We start from the raw sequence: 17,730 nt of genomic DNA, 5'->3' as shown, positions 1-17,730 counted from the left end.
ACAGACCATTGGAATGAGCTAAAACGCATAATCAGGCACATCAAAGGCACAACCGATTTCGGCCTCACCTTATCCTCTCACCGTGCTCCCACCATTCTCGCTTATACCGATGCCAACTGGGCTGGTTGCCCAGATACGTGTCGCTGCAGTGGTAGTTACTGCGTCTACTTAGGGGACAACCTCGTCTCTTGGTCCTCTAAAGGCTAACCCACCATCTCCCGTTCCAGTGCTGAAGCTGAGTACCGCGGTGTTGCAAATGTTGTTGCGGAAATTTGTTGGCTTCGCAATTTGCTTCTCGAGTTACGTCGTCCACCTGCTAAAGCCACCATTGTTTACTGCGACAAAGTCAGTACCATTTACCTATCCGGGAATCCAGTTCAACACCAACGTACCAAACATATCGAACTTGATATTCACTTTGTTCGTGAACAGGTTCAACGAGGTCAAGTTCGGGTTCTTCACATTCCTTCTTGTTACCAGGTTGCTGACATCTTTACAAAGAGCTTGCCTAGAGTTTTATTTGAAGACTTTCGTTCCAGTCTCAGCATCCGTTCACCTCCCGTTTCGACTTAGGGGTGTAATAGAATATTATTGTAGAAAATATTGTGAATAACTGTATTATATTGTTTCCATATTTATGAGATCCTAATTGATCTCTATTGTATTATTTATACCAAGGCATAATGAGAAGAGGGGGCAAGCATTGAAAATAATTTCTTACAACAGGCACCATAAAACTAACCATACTCTTCTTGCACAATCTTTATCGTGGCAACTACAACACAAGAGATTTCCTGTAAAAACAATATATCCAAGTTTAATCTACTTTCGACAAACATGTAGGTGATAAACTAAACAAATAACCAAACCATATAAAAAGCTGTCAAACCTTTTCTATCTCATTAATCTCATCAACATGTTTCTTGACATTATCTGTTACGAAGTCTTTATGCAATGGAAAAACAGTCTGAGACGAAAGTATTGTTTGAGAAGTAGAACTACTCACCTGTCCTTGTTTCGGTATAAGACCATGCCACAAATGACTAGAATTAGTATAAAGATAACATGAAACAAAGTATTTGACTTAAAAAATAAATATAGTGCAAATTATGTTGATAAATTACCTCCTCCTTAGCTGATTAACTTCATCAATTTCTTCATTCAGAAACAGTAGAGTTGCAAACTTATCACTTTGAACCGTAAATTGGTCTACATGCAAAAGTATATGAATATTTAGTCAACCTGTTATTATATTGCCAGAAATGAAGAGTATAGTTATGATTTGCAGAAAGTAACAAAAATTACCTTTCTATTACTTACACTTTCCATGTTGTATAACAACCATCACATGCTCATGAGGTGGGGTTTTAGAGATGAGGTCGTTAAACTGCAGAGCATAATCATTCCACACAGTACATCGCAAAATCGTACCCCTACATGAAAACATATTCGTATGACCATAAAACTCAACACTAATTCATGAAAAAATTTTTACAATCTATACAATCAAATCTAAAATGAATGAATAACAACGCAAAATAAAAGGAAATTTATGACCGTTTATTACAGTAGTAAATGAGCCACAAATTAACTAACATATTCACTTGAAGAATAAATTGTTGATCTCATTTATTACCATGATTCCACATTAGATACAAACATTATTGATCTCATTTATTACTATGATTCCACATTAAATAGAAACATTCTTGATCTCATTTATTAACATCATTCCACATTAAATACACACAATCATTTGTACATGACTGAACATGTACATGACCACTTACTCAAAGTCTTGAATATCGAAATTCATCCTCTTAGTTTCTTTAGGAGGTCGTCTAAAGAATTCAAGATCTCCACACCAAACCACAGATCCACCAACATCTATTTGATCACATTATACAACAGAATAAGTGAAAATTTCTAATTTGATATAGAGAAGATATGATTACAAAAATATACAGTACCAACACTGGAAGATTTTGCTGCCTCTCCTTGAAGAATATCTTTATAAGGAATGAAGTTGAACCCGTACTCAACACCTTGCCAATCTCTCACACATGTAACAGTTGTACATCGATAAAAGTTGATTTTATAATCATGTGCTACAACTTTATATTGGTCTTTGTTTTCACCCACACCAAATTTCGAGAGAATAACATCATCCTCTTGAAGTTGTCCGTCAAAAACAGGTAACAAATGACTTTTAATACCACCTTTAATCTTAACACCCTGAAGAACATTTAAACAAAGTATTTTTTAGCATACAAACCTACAGAGTCTGGTAGAAAGAAAAAATCAAGCATATAAAACCTCAATAAACTACCGTACAAAGCTCAAGAACATTTGAACAATCAAGGATTTATGATACAAACCTATAAACCCTACGTGACACCCGGCTTTCAAGCCGTACCGTACGATTGTAACACGTGTAGTGATTAGATAAAAAGGCTGTATGTGACTGATTATGATGTTTTTATATAATATTTAATGTGTTGGTGAGTCCAAACATTGATAAAAATTTTGTTGACAATGATAAAATAAACGCTTATCGCGTAACGTGTCTTAAAATGCGAAACAAACGTCGGTGCCACCCGATCAGTGTTAAAATCCTAAAAGGAGTCCGTTATGATTAGAATAGTAATTTTAATCATATCCGTGAGGAAAAAATATATTAAAACGCTAAGAAACTCTATTTATCGAGTTTGAGCGCGTACCGCGCGATACTGCGCGTATTAGACAAAATACCGTCAACGCTGCCAGTCAAGGCAACTGGTAATTATTACAGTAATAATTTTATGTGATTATTTTTATAGAATGATTAAAATAATTTAAAACGCACTAAAACGGGGTTAAAACGCTAGATAAAATACTCGGTATCAAGTAAAATACCTGATTTTACCAAATAATACATATATATGTGTATGTATATAATATGTGTGTGTGTAAGGAGGATAGGTGGCGGCATATAGGGCAGCCACATTCTCTTGTTTCTCTCAACATGCCACTTGTAGCCATTAGGGAAAGGGTGGTGATGATTAAAAACCTTACATGCTTCCATACTCTTTCATTTTTCCAGGAAACCCTTTCAAAATTCACTCTCTCTCTCCCTCATACCAAGCTTGGCCGAACACCCCTTGAACCATCTCCATTTTTATTTTCCAACTCAAATCTTGAAAAATCATGTCCATTCCAAGGTGTTTTCAAGGTTACATGAAGGTTTAGAGGTGATTTCTGTGACACCCCGTTGAAACGTTCTCACTTATACTAGCTTGACAGTGACTGCCTTAACTTTCGGGACGAAAGTTCTTAAAAGTTGGGGATAATGTGACACTCTAGGTTTTCCGAACAACTACTTTGTAATTACATTGTGCGTGTATATGTGTTATAAAATGAAAGTTGTGGTTTCTTTTGTGCTATGTGCCGATAATGTGTTGTATGTATGTATGATATAAATTTATATTAGAGTAGAAGTGAGTCGAGACCGCGAACCCGACTCGAGACCACCCGGTCTCGAGTGAATAATGAACATTTGGGCCGGTTGGGCCATGCCACTCGGAACCAAAGGTGCCGGCCTTGAAACGGGTATAAAAACCCAAAACCCTCACCACACTCTCCTTTACACTCTCATTCATTTCACCCTCACAACTCTCACATTCTCTACCTCTCACTAAAACCCTAAAACCCTAGATCATCAACCTCCTCTCATCTCCTTCCTCTCTCGGATCCAACCGAAACATCAAGGCTCTCGGATTTCTAGCTCGAGATCAACACTTGGAGCTTGGTTTATCAATTTCTTGTACTCCTACTTCTAACCGGACGTGGTGACCAACGCGATTGACCGGGTACTTAATCTACCGAGCAACCCAAGGTGAGTTCACAACCTAAAGCATGCGTTCCCGGTGGTTTGGGAAACAGAACTACAAACGACACTAATCCCTTATGAGGGATACAACTTACTTTTCTTCCCTTGTTATTGGGAACCTTTAGTTAATTACTGTTTATACGGATTGCAACTAACGGCACTAAACGAAACTCTATCACTCAAGTCCCTACTACTTAATACCGATTAGTCGGGCCGGGGCCAGGCGAACGGGTTATTAGTTGATAGTGCTATTTAGGTTTTACCAACCTCACACCGTGCCATGGTTTGGGATCGGTCGTGAACTAATGTACTCAGGCATCCGTCAATGATGATAGAACATTGACATCGGGGCATCCTGCGGAAACGCAAACGGTTACCTAGTGTTCGGTATTGGAAAAACAGTTTAGTCGCTAACTTTTGGGGTAGCTCCCCATGGCATGTATAAACGAGTAAATTAACTGTTGAAACAAGTTTTTGGTAATTAAAACTGGACAACTAGTGAACTCACTCGGCATTATTGTTGACACCTTACTGCATGCTTTGCAGGTAACCAGTGACTAAGGAGCTGCTGCTTGGGGATGTGTAGTGTTCGTCAAAACCCGTGTGTTGGGTTTTACTTATCTTGAACCATGAACTATCTTTTAAAACTATTTGGTTTATGCTTCCGCTGTTTTGTTTAAACTTACTATCGAACTTAAACTAAGATGTTGCTAACTACTTTAGATAGCAATTACTTTACTATTAACCAATGCTTAGTATAATTGGTGGCTGGATCCTGGTCAGTCACGCCCTCAAGCGGATGTTACTCCGCAGGTGGAATTTGGGGGTGTGACAGATTGGTATCTGAGCCATTGGTTATAGTGAACTTGGTTTTAAAAAGGGAAAATCTTTTTGAGAAAAACCAGACTATAACCCGTGACTCGTGACGACACTACACTCCAAGTGCAAGGCTCGACTTATCTGACCTCATAGCTCGGACCCATATTTACTTGCTTGTTTGTCTTATGTTTTCTGCCCTACTATACGTACTAGTTTGCCTAATTAGATAGATACGCCTCCCCTCTTCTAACCCATTCTCGCTATGTTACGACATCACACTCATACTGTGTTTTCTGGCTATGAAGACAATGAGTAGACGCGGACGAGGAAACGTCAACATGACTCAGGCTCAGTTCACTAACCTGATCAACACGGTGGCTGCAGCTTTCGCAGCTCACCCAGGAGGTCAGCATGCGCCTGTGCAACCACGTGTCTGTACTTTCAAGACCTTCATGGATTGCAAGCCCCTTCCTTTCAATGGCACTGAGGGTGCCATAGGTCTTCTGCACTGGATCGAGAAGGTCGAAGCTGTCTTCGCTGTCTGTGAGTGTCCCCCTGCTAATTGGGTGAAGTTTGCTACTGGTACTCTTGAGGGAAGCGCGCTTTCGTGGTGGAAGGCGCAAATTCAAATGCTTGGTTTGGAGACTGCTAATGCTACTGCATGGGAAGATTTCAAGGATATGATCAAGGAAGAGTATTGTCACAGGGATGACATCCACAAACTCGAGGACGAGTACTATGGTCTCAAGATGGTTGGGTCAGAGATTGAGACCTACACCAAGCTGTCCAACGACTATGCTGCACTTTGCCTAAACATGTCCCGACCCATGTATCGAAGGATCGAATTGTACATCAAAGGCTTAGCCCCAGAAATCAGGAGCCATGTGACCTCGGCCAACCTCACTACCATACAGCCTGTGGTTCGTCTTGCCCACAAACTCACCAACCAGGCAGTGGAGGAAGGCAGGTTACCCAAAAGGATCAGTGCTGCGGAAGGAACTTCTAGTGATGGCAAACGAAAGTGGGATGGAAATCAGGGCAAGGATGCTAAATCTGCTCAAGCCCCAGCCCAGCAAAGGAAAACTGAGAACAACAAATGCACTCAACAACAGGGTGGCTACCGGGGAAGCTACCCTAAGTGCAACAAGTGTAACAGGCACCACCATGGGGCATGTAACAAAGGTCAGTGTCAGCGATGCAACAAGATGGGGCACGAAGCCAAGGATTGTAGAAGTCAGTTCCCAGCAAGGCAGAATCAGCAACAACCCCAACAGCAACAGCAGCAGGGAAATAACCGCGGATGTTTTAAATGCAGGGCAACAGGGCACATGCGAAAGGATTGCCCTGAACTGAATCAGAATCGCAACAACAACCAGGGAGCTGGGAACAATGAGCAAAACAACAATGCTGGGAATGGTGTAAGGGGAAGAGCTTTTGTGATTGGAGCTGGAGAAGCAAGGAACGACCCCAACGTCGTGGCGGGTAAGTTCCTACTTGATGATCGTTATGTTTCTGTGTTATTTGATTCCGGTGCCGATGTCAGTTATGTATCCCTTCGCATTAGTAAGAAACTTAAGCACCCGCCTGCATTATTAAGTTCTAAGCACGTCGTCGAGATAGCTAATGGTAAGAACATCGAGGCCACGTACGTGATCCACGACTGCACAATAGAATTGTCTGGTCACACGTTTAGTATCGATCTTTTCCCTGTCAAACTTGGAAGCTTCGACGTCGTCATCGGTATGGATTGGTTATCCAAACATCGCGCTGAGATCCTCTGTCAAGAGAAAGCGGTTCGTATTCCACGTCGTTCTGGCCAACCCCTCATCGTTCAAGGCAACAAAGGTGGAGAAGTCACAGGCATTATCTCGCTTCTGAAAGCCCAGAAGTGTTTACAGAAAGGGCACACCGCTATCCTAGCACTTGTCACCGACACCCACGAAAAGGAAAAGAGGATTGAAGATTTTCCTGTAGTACGTGACTACCCCGAGGTATTTCCTGAGGAACTACCTGGACTCCCTCCCCACCGTCAGGTCGAATTCCAAATCGAGCTAGCTCCCGGAGCAGCACCCATAGCTCGTGCGCCTTACCGTCTAGCCCCTGCAGAACTGAAGGAACTCTCTACGCAACTACAAGAACTATTGGATAAAGGATTTATCCGTCCTAGTTCATCACCCTGGGGAGCACCAGTACTCTTTGTTAAGAAGAAGGATGGCACGTTCCGAATGTGCATCGACTATCGTGAGCTGAACAAGGTTACCATCAAGAATCGTTACCCTCTCCCGCGCATCGACGACCTATTCGATCAGTTGCAAGGATCGAGCTACTATTCTAAGATTGACCTGCGATCAGGCTATCATCAGCTGAGAGTTCGTAATGAAGACATCTCTAAGACTGCGTTCAGGACTCGTTATGGTCATTACGAGTTCCTCGTTATGCCTTTTGGAATGACTAACGCACCTGCGGTTTTCATGGATCTCATGAACCGAGTGTGCAAGCCGTACCTCGACAAATTCGTGATCGTGTTTATCGACGACATCCTGATCTACTCGAAAAGTCAAGAAGAGCATGAACGACACCTACGCCTTATCCTCGAACTCTTACGCAAAGAGCAATTGTACGCCAAATTCTCGAAGTGTGACTTTTGGCTTCGAGAGGTCCATTTCCTTGGGCATGTGGTCAACAAGGACGGCATTCACGTCGACCCCGCTAAGATCGACTCGATAAAGAATTGGCCTACACCCAAGACTCCAACCGAAGTTCGCCAATGCTTGGGATTGGCAGGATACTATCGCAGATTCATCAAAGGATTCTCAAAGATTGCTCAACCCCTCACGACTCTTACTCAGAAAGGCATTGTGTACAAGTGGAATGAAGCTCAGGAGTCGGCCTTTCAAAGGCTAAAGGATAACCTCTGTAGCGCTCCTATTCTCTCGTTGCCTGAAGGCACTGACGACTTTGTGGTTTACTGCGATGCGTCTATCCATGGGCTCGGTTGCGTGTTGATGCAACGCGAGAAAGTTATTGCCTACGCTTCTCGACAACTTAAGACGCATGAAAGAAACTACACTACGCATGATTTGGAACTGGGAGCAGTGATCTTTGCTCTTAAGATATGGAGACATTACCTGTACGGTACCAAGTGCACTATTTACACCGATCACAGTAGTCTCGAGCATATCTTTAGGCAAAAGGAATTAAACATGCGACAACGTCGATGGGTCGAACTCTTGAATGACTACGAATGCGCCATCAAGTACCATCCGGGCAAGGCCAATGTCGTGGCAGACGCCCTCAGCCGAAAGGACACTATACCAAAGCGCGTGCGAGCATTGCAACTTACCATCCAGTCTAACCTCCCTACCCAGATCCGAAATGCTCAAGTTGAAGCATTGAAACCGGAAAACATCAGGGCTGAGTCTCTGCGAGGATCGAGACAGCGATTAGAACAAAAAGAAGATGGCGCTTACTACGTAACAGGGCGCATTTGGGTTCCCCTCTATGGAGATTTACGTGAACTCGTGATGGACGAAGCCCACAAGTCCCGCTACTCAGTACATCCTGGTTCGGACAAGATGTACCACGACTTGAGGACTACATATTGGTGGCCTGGCATGAAGGCCCACATAGCAACATATGTCAGCAAATGTTTGACTTGCGCAAGAGTCAAGACAGAGTACCAGAAGCCAGCAGGCCTACTCCAACAACCAGAAATCCCGAAATGGAAATGGGAGCAAATTTCCATGGATTTTGTTACAGGGCTACCTAGATCTCAACGTGGAAATGACACCATTTGGGTAATAGTAGATCGATTGACCAAGTCCGCACACTTTCTGGCTGTTAAGGAAACAGACAAGTTTTCTACCTTGGCGGAGATTTACTTAAAGGAAGTAGTTTCGAGACACGGGGTGCCAACCTCCATTATTTCCGACCGAGACGCTCGTTTTACTTCGGAATTGTGGCAAGCTATGCACAAATCCTTTGGCTCACGTTTGGACATGAGCACCGCTTATCACCCGCAAACGGATGGGCAGTCTGAACGCACCATCCAAACCCTAGAAGACATGCTTAGAGCATGTGTGATCGATTTTGGCAAGAATTGGGAGAAGCATCTACCACTAGTGGAATTCTCCTACAACAACAGCTACCACACTAGTATTCAGGTAGCACCTTTTGAGGCATTGTACGGTCGTAAATGCCGGTCACCTCTCTGCTGGGCGGAAATCGGTGATAGTCAAATCACGGGCCCAGAGATGGTGGTAGATACAACGGAAAAGATTGCCCAGATCAGACAACGCATGGCGGCAGCTCGTGACCGTCAGAAGAGTTACGCTGATAAGCGTAGGAAACCACTAGAATTCCAGGTCGGTGACCGGGTTCTACTTAAAGTCTCACCCTGGAAGGGTGTGGTTCGCTTTGGTAAACGGGGCAAGCTTAATCCGCGATATATCGGACCATTCGAAATTACCGAGAAAGTCGGTAAGGTTGCTTATAGATTGAACCTGCCTGAAGAACTGAGTGTGGTTCACAACGTTTTTCACGTATCTAATCTGAAGAAGTGTCTATCAGATGAAACACTCGTAATTCCTTTCAAGGAACTAACTATTGATGAACAGCTACACTTTACTGAGGAACCGATTGAGATCACGGATCGAGAGATCAAAATCCTCAAACGTAGCCAAATACCTCTTGTACGAGTCCGTTGGAACTCGCGACGTGGCCCAGAGTTTACCTGGGAGCGGGAAGACCAGATGAAGCACAAGTATCCCCAGTTGTTCCCAAACAAAAACCCCAGCACTGAAGCTATGACCGAATTTCGGGACGAAATTCCAAACTAACGGGGGGATGATGTGACACCCCGTTGAAACGTTCTCACTTATACTAGCTTGACAGTGACTGCCTTACTTTCGGGACGAAAGTTCTTAAAACTTGGGGATAATGTGACACTCTAGGTTTTCCGAACAACTACTTTGTAATTACATTGTGCGTGTATATGTGTTATAAAATGAAAGTTGTGGTTTCTTTTGTGCTATGTGCCGATAATGTGTTGTATGTATGTATGATATAAATTTATATTAGAGTAGAAGTGAGTCGAGACCGCGAACCCGACTCGAGACCACCCGGTCTCGAGTGAATAATGAACATTTGGGCCGGTTGGGCCATGCCACTCGGAACCAAAGGTGCCGGCCTTGAAACGGGTATAAAAACCCAAAACCCTCACCACACTCTCCTTTACACTCTCATTCATTTCACCCTCACAACTCTCACACTCTCTACCTCTCACTAAAACCCTAAAACCCTAGATCATCAACCTCCTCTCATCTCCTTCCTCTCTCGGATCCAACCGAAACATCAAGGCTCTCGGATTTCTAGCTCGAGATCAACACTTGGAGCTTGGTTTATCAATTTCTTGTACTCCTACTTCTAACCGGACGTGGTGACCAACGCGATTGACCGGGTACTTAATCTACCGAGCAACCCAAGGTGAGTTCACAACCTAAAGCATGCGTTCCCGGTGGTTTGGGAAACGGAACTACAAACGACACTAATCCCTTATGAGGGATACAACTTACTTTTCTTCCCTTGTTATTGGGAACCTTTAGTTAATTACTGTTTATACGGATTGCAACTAACGGCACTAAACGAAACTCTATCACTCAAGTCCCTACTACTTAATACCGATTAGTCGCCGGGGCCAGGCGAACGGGTTATTAGTTGATAGCGCTATTTAGGTTTTACCAACCTCACACCGTGCCATGGTTTGGGATCGGTCGTGAACTAATGTACTCAGGCATCCGTCAATGATGATAGAACATTGACATCGGGGCATCCTGCGGAAACGCAAACGGTTACCTAGTGTTCGGTATTGGAAAAACAGTTTAGTCGCTAACTTTTGGGGTAGCTCCCCATGGCATGTATAAACGAGTAAATTAACTGGTGAAACAAGTTTTTGGTAATTAAAACTGGACAACTAGTGAACTCACTCAGCATTATTGTTGACACCTTACTGCATGCTTTGCAGGTAACCAGTGACTAAGGAGCTGCTGCTTGGGGATGTGTAGTGTTCGTCAAAACCCGTGTGTTGGGTTTTACTTATCTTGAACCATGAACTATCTTTTAAAACTATTTGGTTTATGCTTCCGCTGTTTTGTTTAAACTTACTATCGAACTTAAACTAAGATGTTGCTAACTACTTTAGATAGCAATTACTTTACTATTAACCAATGCTTAGTATAATTGGTGGCTGGATCCTGGTCAGTCACGCCCTCAAGCGGATGTTACTCCGCAGGTGGAATTTGGGGGTGTGACAACTTCAAGGAGATTTGAGCAAGAACAAGGCTTCATGTCATCACTACTCTTAAAACCCACTAAGAATCTTGAAGGTATAATATAATTTCTTTCAAATCTTGTTCATGATTCATAGTGATGAAGATGATAGTGAAAATTTCTCTTGTTCTTGAATCTAAACACTAACTTGAAACTAAAAACAAATGGGTTTCTGAATGAAATAAAAATGGAAGTATCTATATATGTATGTGTGGCCATGAGTATGTATGTGGGTATAGATGTTTGTATTTTTTATTTTTGTTGAGAGATTTCTTGATTTACTTGATTTCTTGAAAAGTAGGATTGCATGTGAGAATCAACAAGTGTTATATAAGAATGTTCTAAAGTGATTTAAGATTTGAAAGTGATATGTTGAAATGTAAATTTTTGGAGGTTTATATGTGTGTATGTATTTCGTATATATATATGTATATATGTATGCATGCATATAAAAGTTGTCATATAATCTTAAATGTGAAGGAATGATTATGAATGATTGGATGAGCATGATGATGTGTGTAATGTTTTGTAAGAACATGAAGTTAATGTGTTCTAGAGTATGATTAGATCATAAAGGATGATGATGATGTTGTATGAGTGCATTAGATGCATATATGTGAACCTACATGATGATGTGAAAGCATGAAATGATCATTTGAGTATGATTTAATAAAAATCAGTTTTAATCAGATTAAAAACACTAAAATGAGATTATTTTAGAGTGTCTAATGATATATAACCTTGTCATAATGTTTACTAGCCTTCATGTTGTACTTGGTGCTTTAGGAGTTGTAAAATACGTGAAATCGCATGATTTATGACTTACACAAAAACTGAACTAATCTGATTATAATCACTATTTTAATCAGTAAATAACATGTATTGTGTTAAAATATCAAGTCATTCCGAGTTGGGATGATTATAGTAACGTTTAACGCAAAACTATGCGTTAAAACGGTAAAAAATCGGCTTTTCGAACGATTTTTATGAAACTGATTTAGATCAATAAGTAAACTGATATTTTTAGTTTAAAAAAGGTATTTTAACTAATTTTAATTTTGGTTAGTCATACGTGACTTCCGACGCCCGAAAACGTTACCGAATCGCTAAAATACACATTTTTCAATGAACACTAGTATGGGTAATTTTTGGGTGAACCTTATATGTTAAGATGTGTTATGTGATTTAAACATGTGAATGTGAAAATATGCTAAGTTTTAACATGATATTGGGAAATTTAGATTATGCATGTATATTTGTGCGTTTTATGTGATAGAAACGGTAAAAATCGCGTTAAACGTGTAACTTGTTTGCCGAGCATGAAATTTGATACATATAAGATATTTTAAGTATACTTGCCATAAAAATGACAAAATTGATAAGTTAACAAGATTACGCGCGTTTCAATAATAATTTATGTGAACGTTTATGTATATATATATTACGACGCGCAAATCGTAGATATATTACGTATAAACGGGAGTGTTAATGGATTTACATGATAACGGTCACCAATAAAATCATTCAAGTCGCAAAATCTTAAAAATATATATATGGACTCATATATATATATATATATATACATATATATATATATATATATTAACGTGCCAACATAATAAAAAACGATAAATTTTTGAGAAAATTCTAAAGTTATGTGACAATTCTAAGAAATAGAGAAACTTAGGATTTTTGTGATATATTGATTTAAAAATCATTCCTACATATAATAGGACATGTAGAAATCAATCTGTGGGATTGCGCTATTTAAAAATACGCACCCAAAGGTGAATGTCACTAAACCCCCTCTTTTTACTGTTTTGTATATGTTTTGGGGAAAGAACACACCTAAAAGGATTTAATAAAGTTTTTGAAATTAAAACATTACCTTTTGATATAAATTAGATTTATTTTCGTTGAAAATATATGGAACTTCGATAAAATATACGTTTCAAGATAAAACGTTTTTGATGAATATATGTTTCGAGGAGAAACTGGGATGGTACGGTGTTTCAGAGGAAAAACCGACCGGGTTGTTGGGACGGGTTTGCTTGGTCCAAGGGATTTCAGTAAATTTCCTACAACCATTTATATTAAATTTGTCATATTAGTAGGATATATATTGTACGTGAGGCAGGCATCACAGATGGTCTCGATATGGACCATGCGCCAATGTTGTCGTTTAATCAATTAAGTATTGCACGTGAGGAATTATTGGTAGATCTATCGGGTTGACAACCCCGTCATGACCGGTCTCCCCGTGTCAAGTCAAACGATGAATTGATATTCTGTTTATAGTCTAGCCTTGATTATCCCTACATTGTAAATATATAGTTCGTAATGTCTAGCTAACTTACGAGTCCGAACGCTTGACGCTATAAATTTAATATGCAAAACTTGGTAAAATGCCCTATTGTCGAGGTTTCAACCTACGACGGATGACCCATGGATTTTATTAAGGAAATAAATGGACTTTCTAACAATTATATGGATGTTTTATTATAAACACATAATTAGAAAGCTTTTCCTTAGGATCAAATTGTTTAAATTTGAATATGTGAACTCACCTTCCTTTGTGTTGACATTTGATTTTAAACGTGTTCTACAGGTACTTGAGTTCGGCTTCGGGAATCATGGCGTATCTTGTGTTTGTTGATGCATGTTTTGTCACTTAAAATGTTGGACTAACTTTTTAAACTTCCTGGGACGAATGTAATAAGATCCATGAGGATCAAAGACAACTTAACTATGTAGTGGTTGTGTCGTGTTTTAAAACGTTATGTTTAATAACTTATGTTTTAAATAAGTCAATACGTCCAACAATTAAATGCATCGTTCAACAAGATATAAATGGGCTCCAACTTCCTTCACTACTACGTTTTATATTCCGCTGCGATGTTTTTGGGGTGTGACAGAAGTTGGTATCATAGCTAATGGTTGTTAGCGAACTAGACGTTTTCGGGAGAAAACTCTAGACTTCAACCGAAGAATTTTGAGATTTAACGTCCAAAATTCTCGAAGCCAAAATTTTTAAATAAACATGGAAAATTTTATCATGTATGAAAACCATTACGTGTTTTTGTGCATACGTGATTTTCTGTTTATTTGGGCCTTATGTATTACTATTCATTTTGATCACACACTTACTTGTACGGTTATATATGTGTCACAGATATCACATGAACTCGAGGTCATCGAGATCCACGTCTCAGGTTACGAGCCAGATTTCGAGACTTCACCCAGATCCATTCTAGCAGAGATACCTATCACGACTCCACAGATGGTTGGTACTGCCGAGTTTGCCTCATCTTTCCACGTCGACCCTGCTGCCTTTGCCAGCCAGGTAGACCCCCGATACGCTTTCACTAGCAACGGGTGGATAGATGATGACGATGATGCTCCTCTCTCGATTCATGAGACGGGTCGATCATCTAGCATTGTACAAGTTATAGATGACGTGATTAGAGGTGTGCCTATTTTCGGAGGATCTCTCACTATCGCACCAATGGTGGACGCCACTATTGTCACGACTCGACCGTTAGAGCCATCAGTCATCCCACTTGCTCCTGTGATCAAGCCTGTCGATGAGATCCCTCCACCTGTTTTATCTGAGTCATCTTTACCTGTCATAGAGTCACGCGCCCCTACTACGCCACTATTAGTCTACTATCGTCGCAGGAAGAGGACTAGGCCGGCTGGAAATGTCGCATCTACGTCATGCGCCGAGACGACATCTGCTTCCAAGAAGCAGAAAGGAGATAGGGTAGATCGATATTGCCACTGCGATCAACAGTTCGTCGCTCTGCGCGAAGATCTGGACTCAGCCAAGGGTAAGGCGAAGGACCTCGAGGGACAGATGGATGGGCACAAGGAGTTGAAGGTTTTAGATGATATTGCAAGAGACTAGATGCATTGGAGGATAGTGGATCTGGAGAAGCTTGTCAGGGAGATGTTAGAGTTCCTAGGTTTGAAGCGTCGATGCTTGTTTGTTGTTTGTTTTGATGGGTTGTATTATTAGACATTTTGATACTCTTTTGTTTGGGGCTTGCGTGCCAGTTTCATTTTTGGGATATTACATGGAAATTTTGCGTGAACTTGTTATGGGTGTCGACGTAGACATGCCAAGGGTAGTCGTTTTATACTAGAAACAAGTTTAATTAATTTCTATAATGAATACCAATGATTTACTTTTGGTTTAAAAGTTGTTCTCATTACTATGTGGATATTATACATGCGCAATGTTTGGTCCACTAACATTTAATGATTGAATTATTTTTGGTTATCGGCTTATGCGATTATTATTGTTGTAATAATAGAAACGACGAAATGCTGCCAAAAGCAAGACAAGGTTCTGGATTACCTACCACATCGGAAGAGTTGGCTCAACTCATAGCTCAACACGTTAATACTGCCATGGAACAGCTCAATGCTAACCAAAATAATGGTCAGGGACGTGGACGTGGTGCTCACGGGCAAGGTTTTGGTGGGGCACATATTGGAAACCCTCAAGGTAAAATATGATCGGAAAGTTTTAGTAGTTCATGTGTTACGATATCATTGGAACATATTCCTGATTTTCATTAACGTTATTGAATAGTGCATGGATGTACATATAAAACATTCCACGGCTGTAACCCATGATCATTGGACCCTTAGATATTACCAGATGGATTGAGAAGATGGAATCCGTCATGGCAATCAGTGGTTGTGCTGCTGATCAGCGGGTGAGGTATGCTTCTTGTTTTTTTCTTGATGAAGCACTGTCCTGGTGGAACTCGCAAGTTCAAATTTTGGGTGAAGACGCTGCCTATGGTCTAACCTGGAACGAACTTAAAGAGATGCTCCTGAAGGAATACTGCCCGCGCAGCGAAATTCAGAAAATTGAGACCGACTTCTGGAACCTAACCATGGAATGTCTAAACGTCAGAGCTTACACTTCTCGTTTCACCGATTTGGCAAGGTTAGTTCCACGAATGGTTACTCCTGAATATGTAAAGGTACAGAGGTATATTTGGGGGCTGTCACCATGAATTCGCAGCATGGTCACATCAGCGAAACCCACCACCTACCTAGAGGCCACTACATTAGCAAAATTGTTAGCTGACGACGCTGCACACAAAAGTGGTCTTGATAAGAAGGAGAAAACTGGGAAGTCACCAGGCAAGGCCAAAGCAGACGTGAAATCTGAACGTTCGGGGCTTTCTGAGTCTAAGTCAGGAGATTCGAAGAAGCGCAAGTCCGAGAGCTCGAGGAAGGAAACCGACGAGAAGCGTGACAGGAAACGCAGTTCGAGGAAGGTGTACGTAGCCAGTTCTAGCAGCTCTAGAAAGGATAATGCCAGAGATGGCAGAAGTGGTTCTGAGAGGAAGACTCACGAGGATGAGCAGAAGAAGTGCGCCAGATGCGGACGAAATGGGCATGTTACCCGCGAGTGCTATGCTAAAAGTACTTTGGAAGGAGCGAAGCTTGAGGGATGCTTCCAGTGCGGGGAACAAGGACATTTCAAGAAGGATTGTCCTAAGGCAAAGGGTTAGTATGCCAGGAGTAGAGCGTTCGAGCTAAACGCTGGGAAGGCACGTGACGATCCTGCTGTTGTCACCGGTATGTTTTTTTTTATCAATAACCATTCTGCGTTCGTACTCTTTGATACCGGAGCTGACTTGAGTTTTGTCTCAAAAACTTTGAACCATTTTTGTGTTCACCAACAAGTAAGCTAAGTAAGAAGTACTCGATAGAATTAGCAAATGGTAAACTGATAGAAACTAGCAAAGCCGTTCACGACTGTAGTATTCAGTTAGATGATCATAGTTTTAGTATCGATGTATTACCAGTGGAGCTGGGAAGCTTCGACGTAGTTGTGGGAATGGATTGGCTGTCCAAGAACAAAGCTGAGATTATTTGCTCGAAGAAGCAAGTGCGGATACCTCATCCTGATGGTGGTGAAGCGATAGTTGTTCACGGAGATCAATCAAGTCGAGTGTCGTCAGTGTTATGAAGATGCTCAAGATGTTGCGAAAGGTTTATCCTGCGTTCTTAGTTAACGTGGTGGATACGAAGGCCGAAGGTAGGAAGATCGAAGAGATTCCTATTGTTCACGATTATCCAGTAGTTTTTCCTGAAGACTTACCTGGATTGCCCCTGCGAGACAGATCGAATTCTGAATCGATCTGGTACCCGGTGCTACACCAATTCCAAAATCTCCTTATATATTAGCACAGTCTGAAATGAAAGAAATGTCGAATCAGTTTCAAGAGCTACTAGACAAAGGTTTCATTCGACCAAGCTTTTCGCCTTGGGGTGCACCTGTTTTGTTCGTGAAGAAAAAGGATGGATCCTTCATAATGTGTATTGATTACAGAGAGCTGAACAAGTTGACTATCAAGAATCGGTACCCTTTACAAAGGATTGACGATTTGTTCGATCAGCTACAGGGATCCAGCTGCTACTCGAAGATTAACATGCGTTCCGGATATCATCAGTTGGAAGTTGCTGACGCAGATATTCCAAAGACTGCTTTTCGAACACGATATGACCATTACGAGTTTTTAGTCATGCCTTTTGGCCTAACTAATGCGCCAGCTGTGTTCATGGATCTCATGAACAGGGTATGCAAACCCTACTTGGATAAATTCGTGATAGTATTCATCGACGACATACTTATCTATTCGCGAACCAAAGAAGATCATGAGCATCATTTGAAGTTAATTTTGGAGTTG

At 41.2% G+C, this 17,730-nt stretch overlaps 1 protein-coding gene across 1 annotated transcript; it reads right to left on the bottom strand.

Annotated features, from left to right (window-relative positions):
* Positions 1 to 737: 737 nt before the first annotated feature.
* LOC110906510 lies at positions 738 to 3,155 on the bottom strand. The gene is made up of 7 exons (XM_022151631.1): positions 3,147 to 3,155; positions 1,971 to 2,235; positions 1,791 to 1,887; positions 1,321 to 1,433; positions 1,125 to 1,209; positions 890 to 1,043; positions 738 to 794 (listed from the first exon to the last, which is right to left on the bottom strand). The coding sequence occupies exons 1-7, from the start codon at positions 3,153 to 3,155 to the stop codon at positions 738 to 740; spliced, it is 780 nt and encodes a 259-aa protein (XP_022007323.1).
* Positions 3,156 to 17,730: the final 14,575 nt, after the last annotated feature.

The sequence above is a fragment of the Helianthus annuus genome, chromosome 14, assembly GCF_002127325.2.
Source record: "Helianthus annuus cultivar XRQ/B chromosome 14, HanXRQr2.0-SUNRISE, whole genome shotgun sequence".
Lineage (NCBI taxonomy): Eukaryota > Viridiplantae > Streptophyta > Magnoliopsida > Asterales > Asteraceae > Helianthus > Helianthus annuus.
The sequence above is the reverse complement of the archived record's forward strand: the minus strand, read 5'-3'. Positions and strand labels throughout refer to the sequence as shown.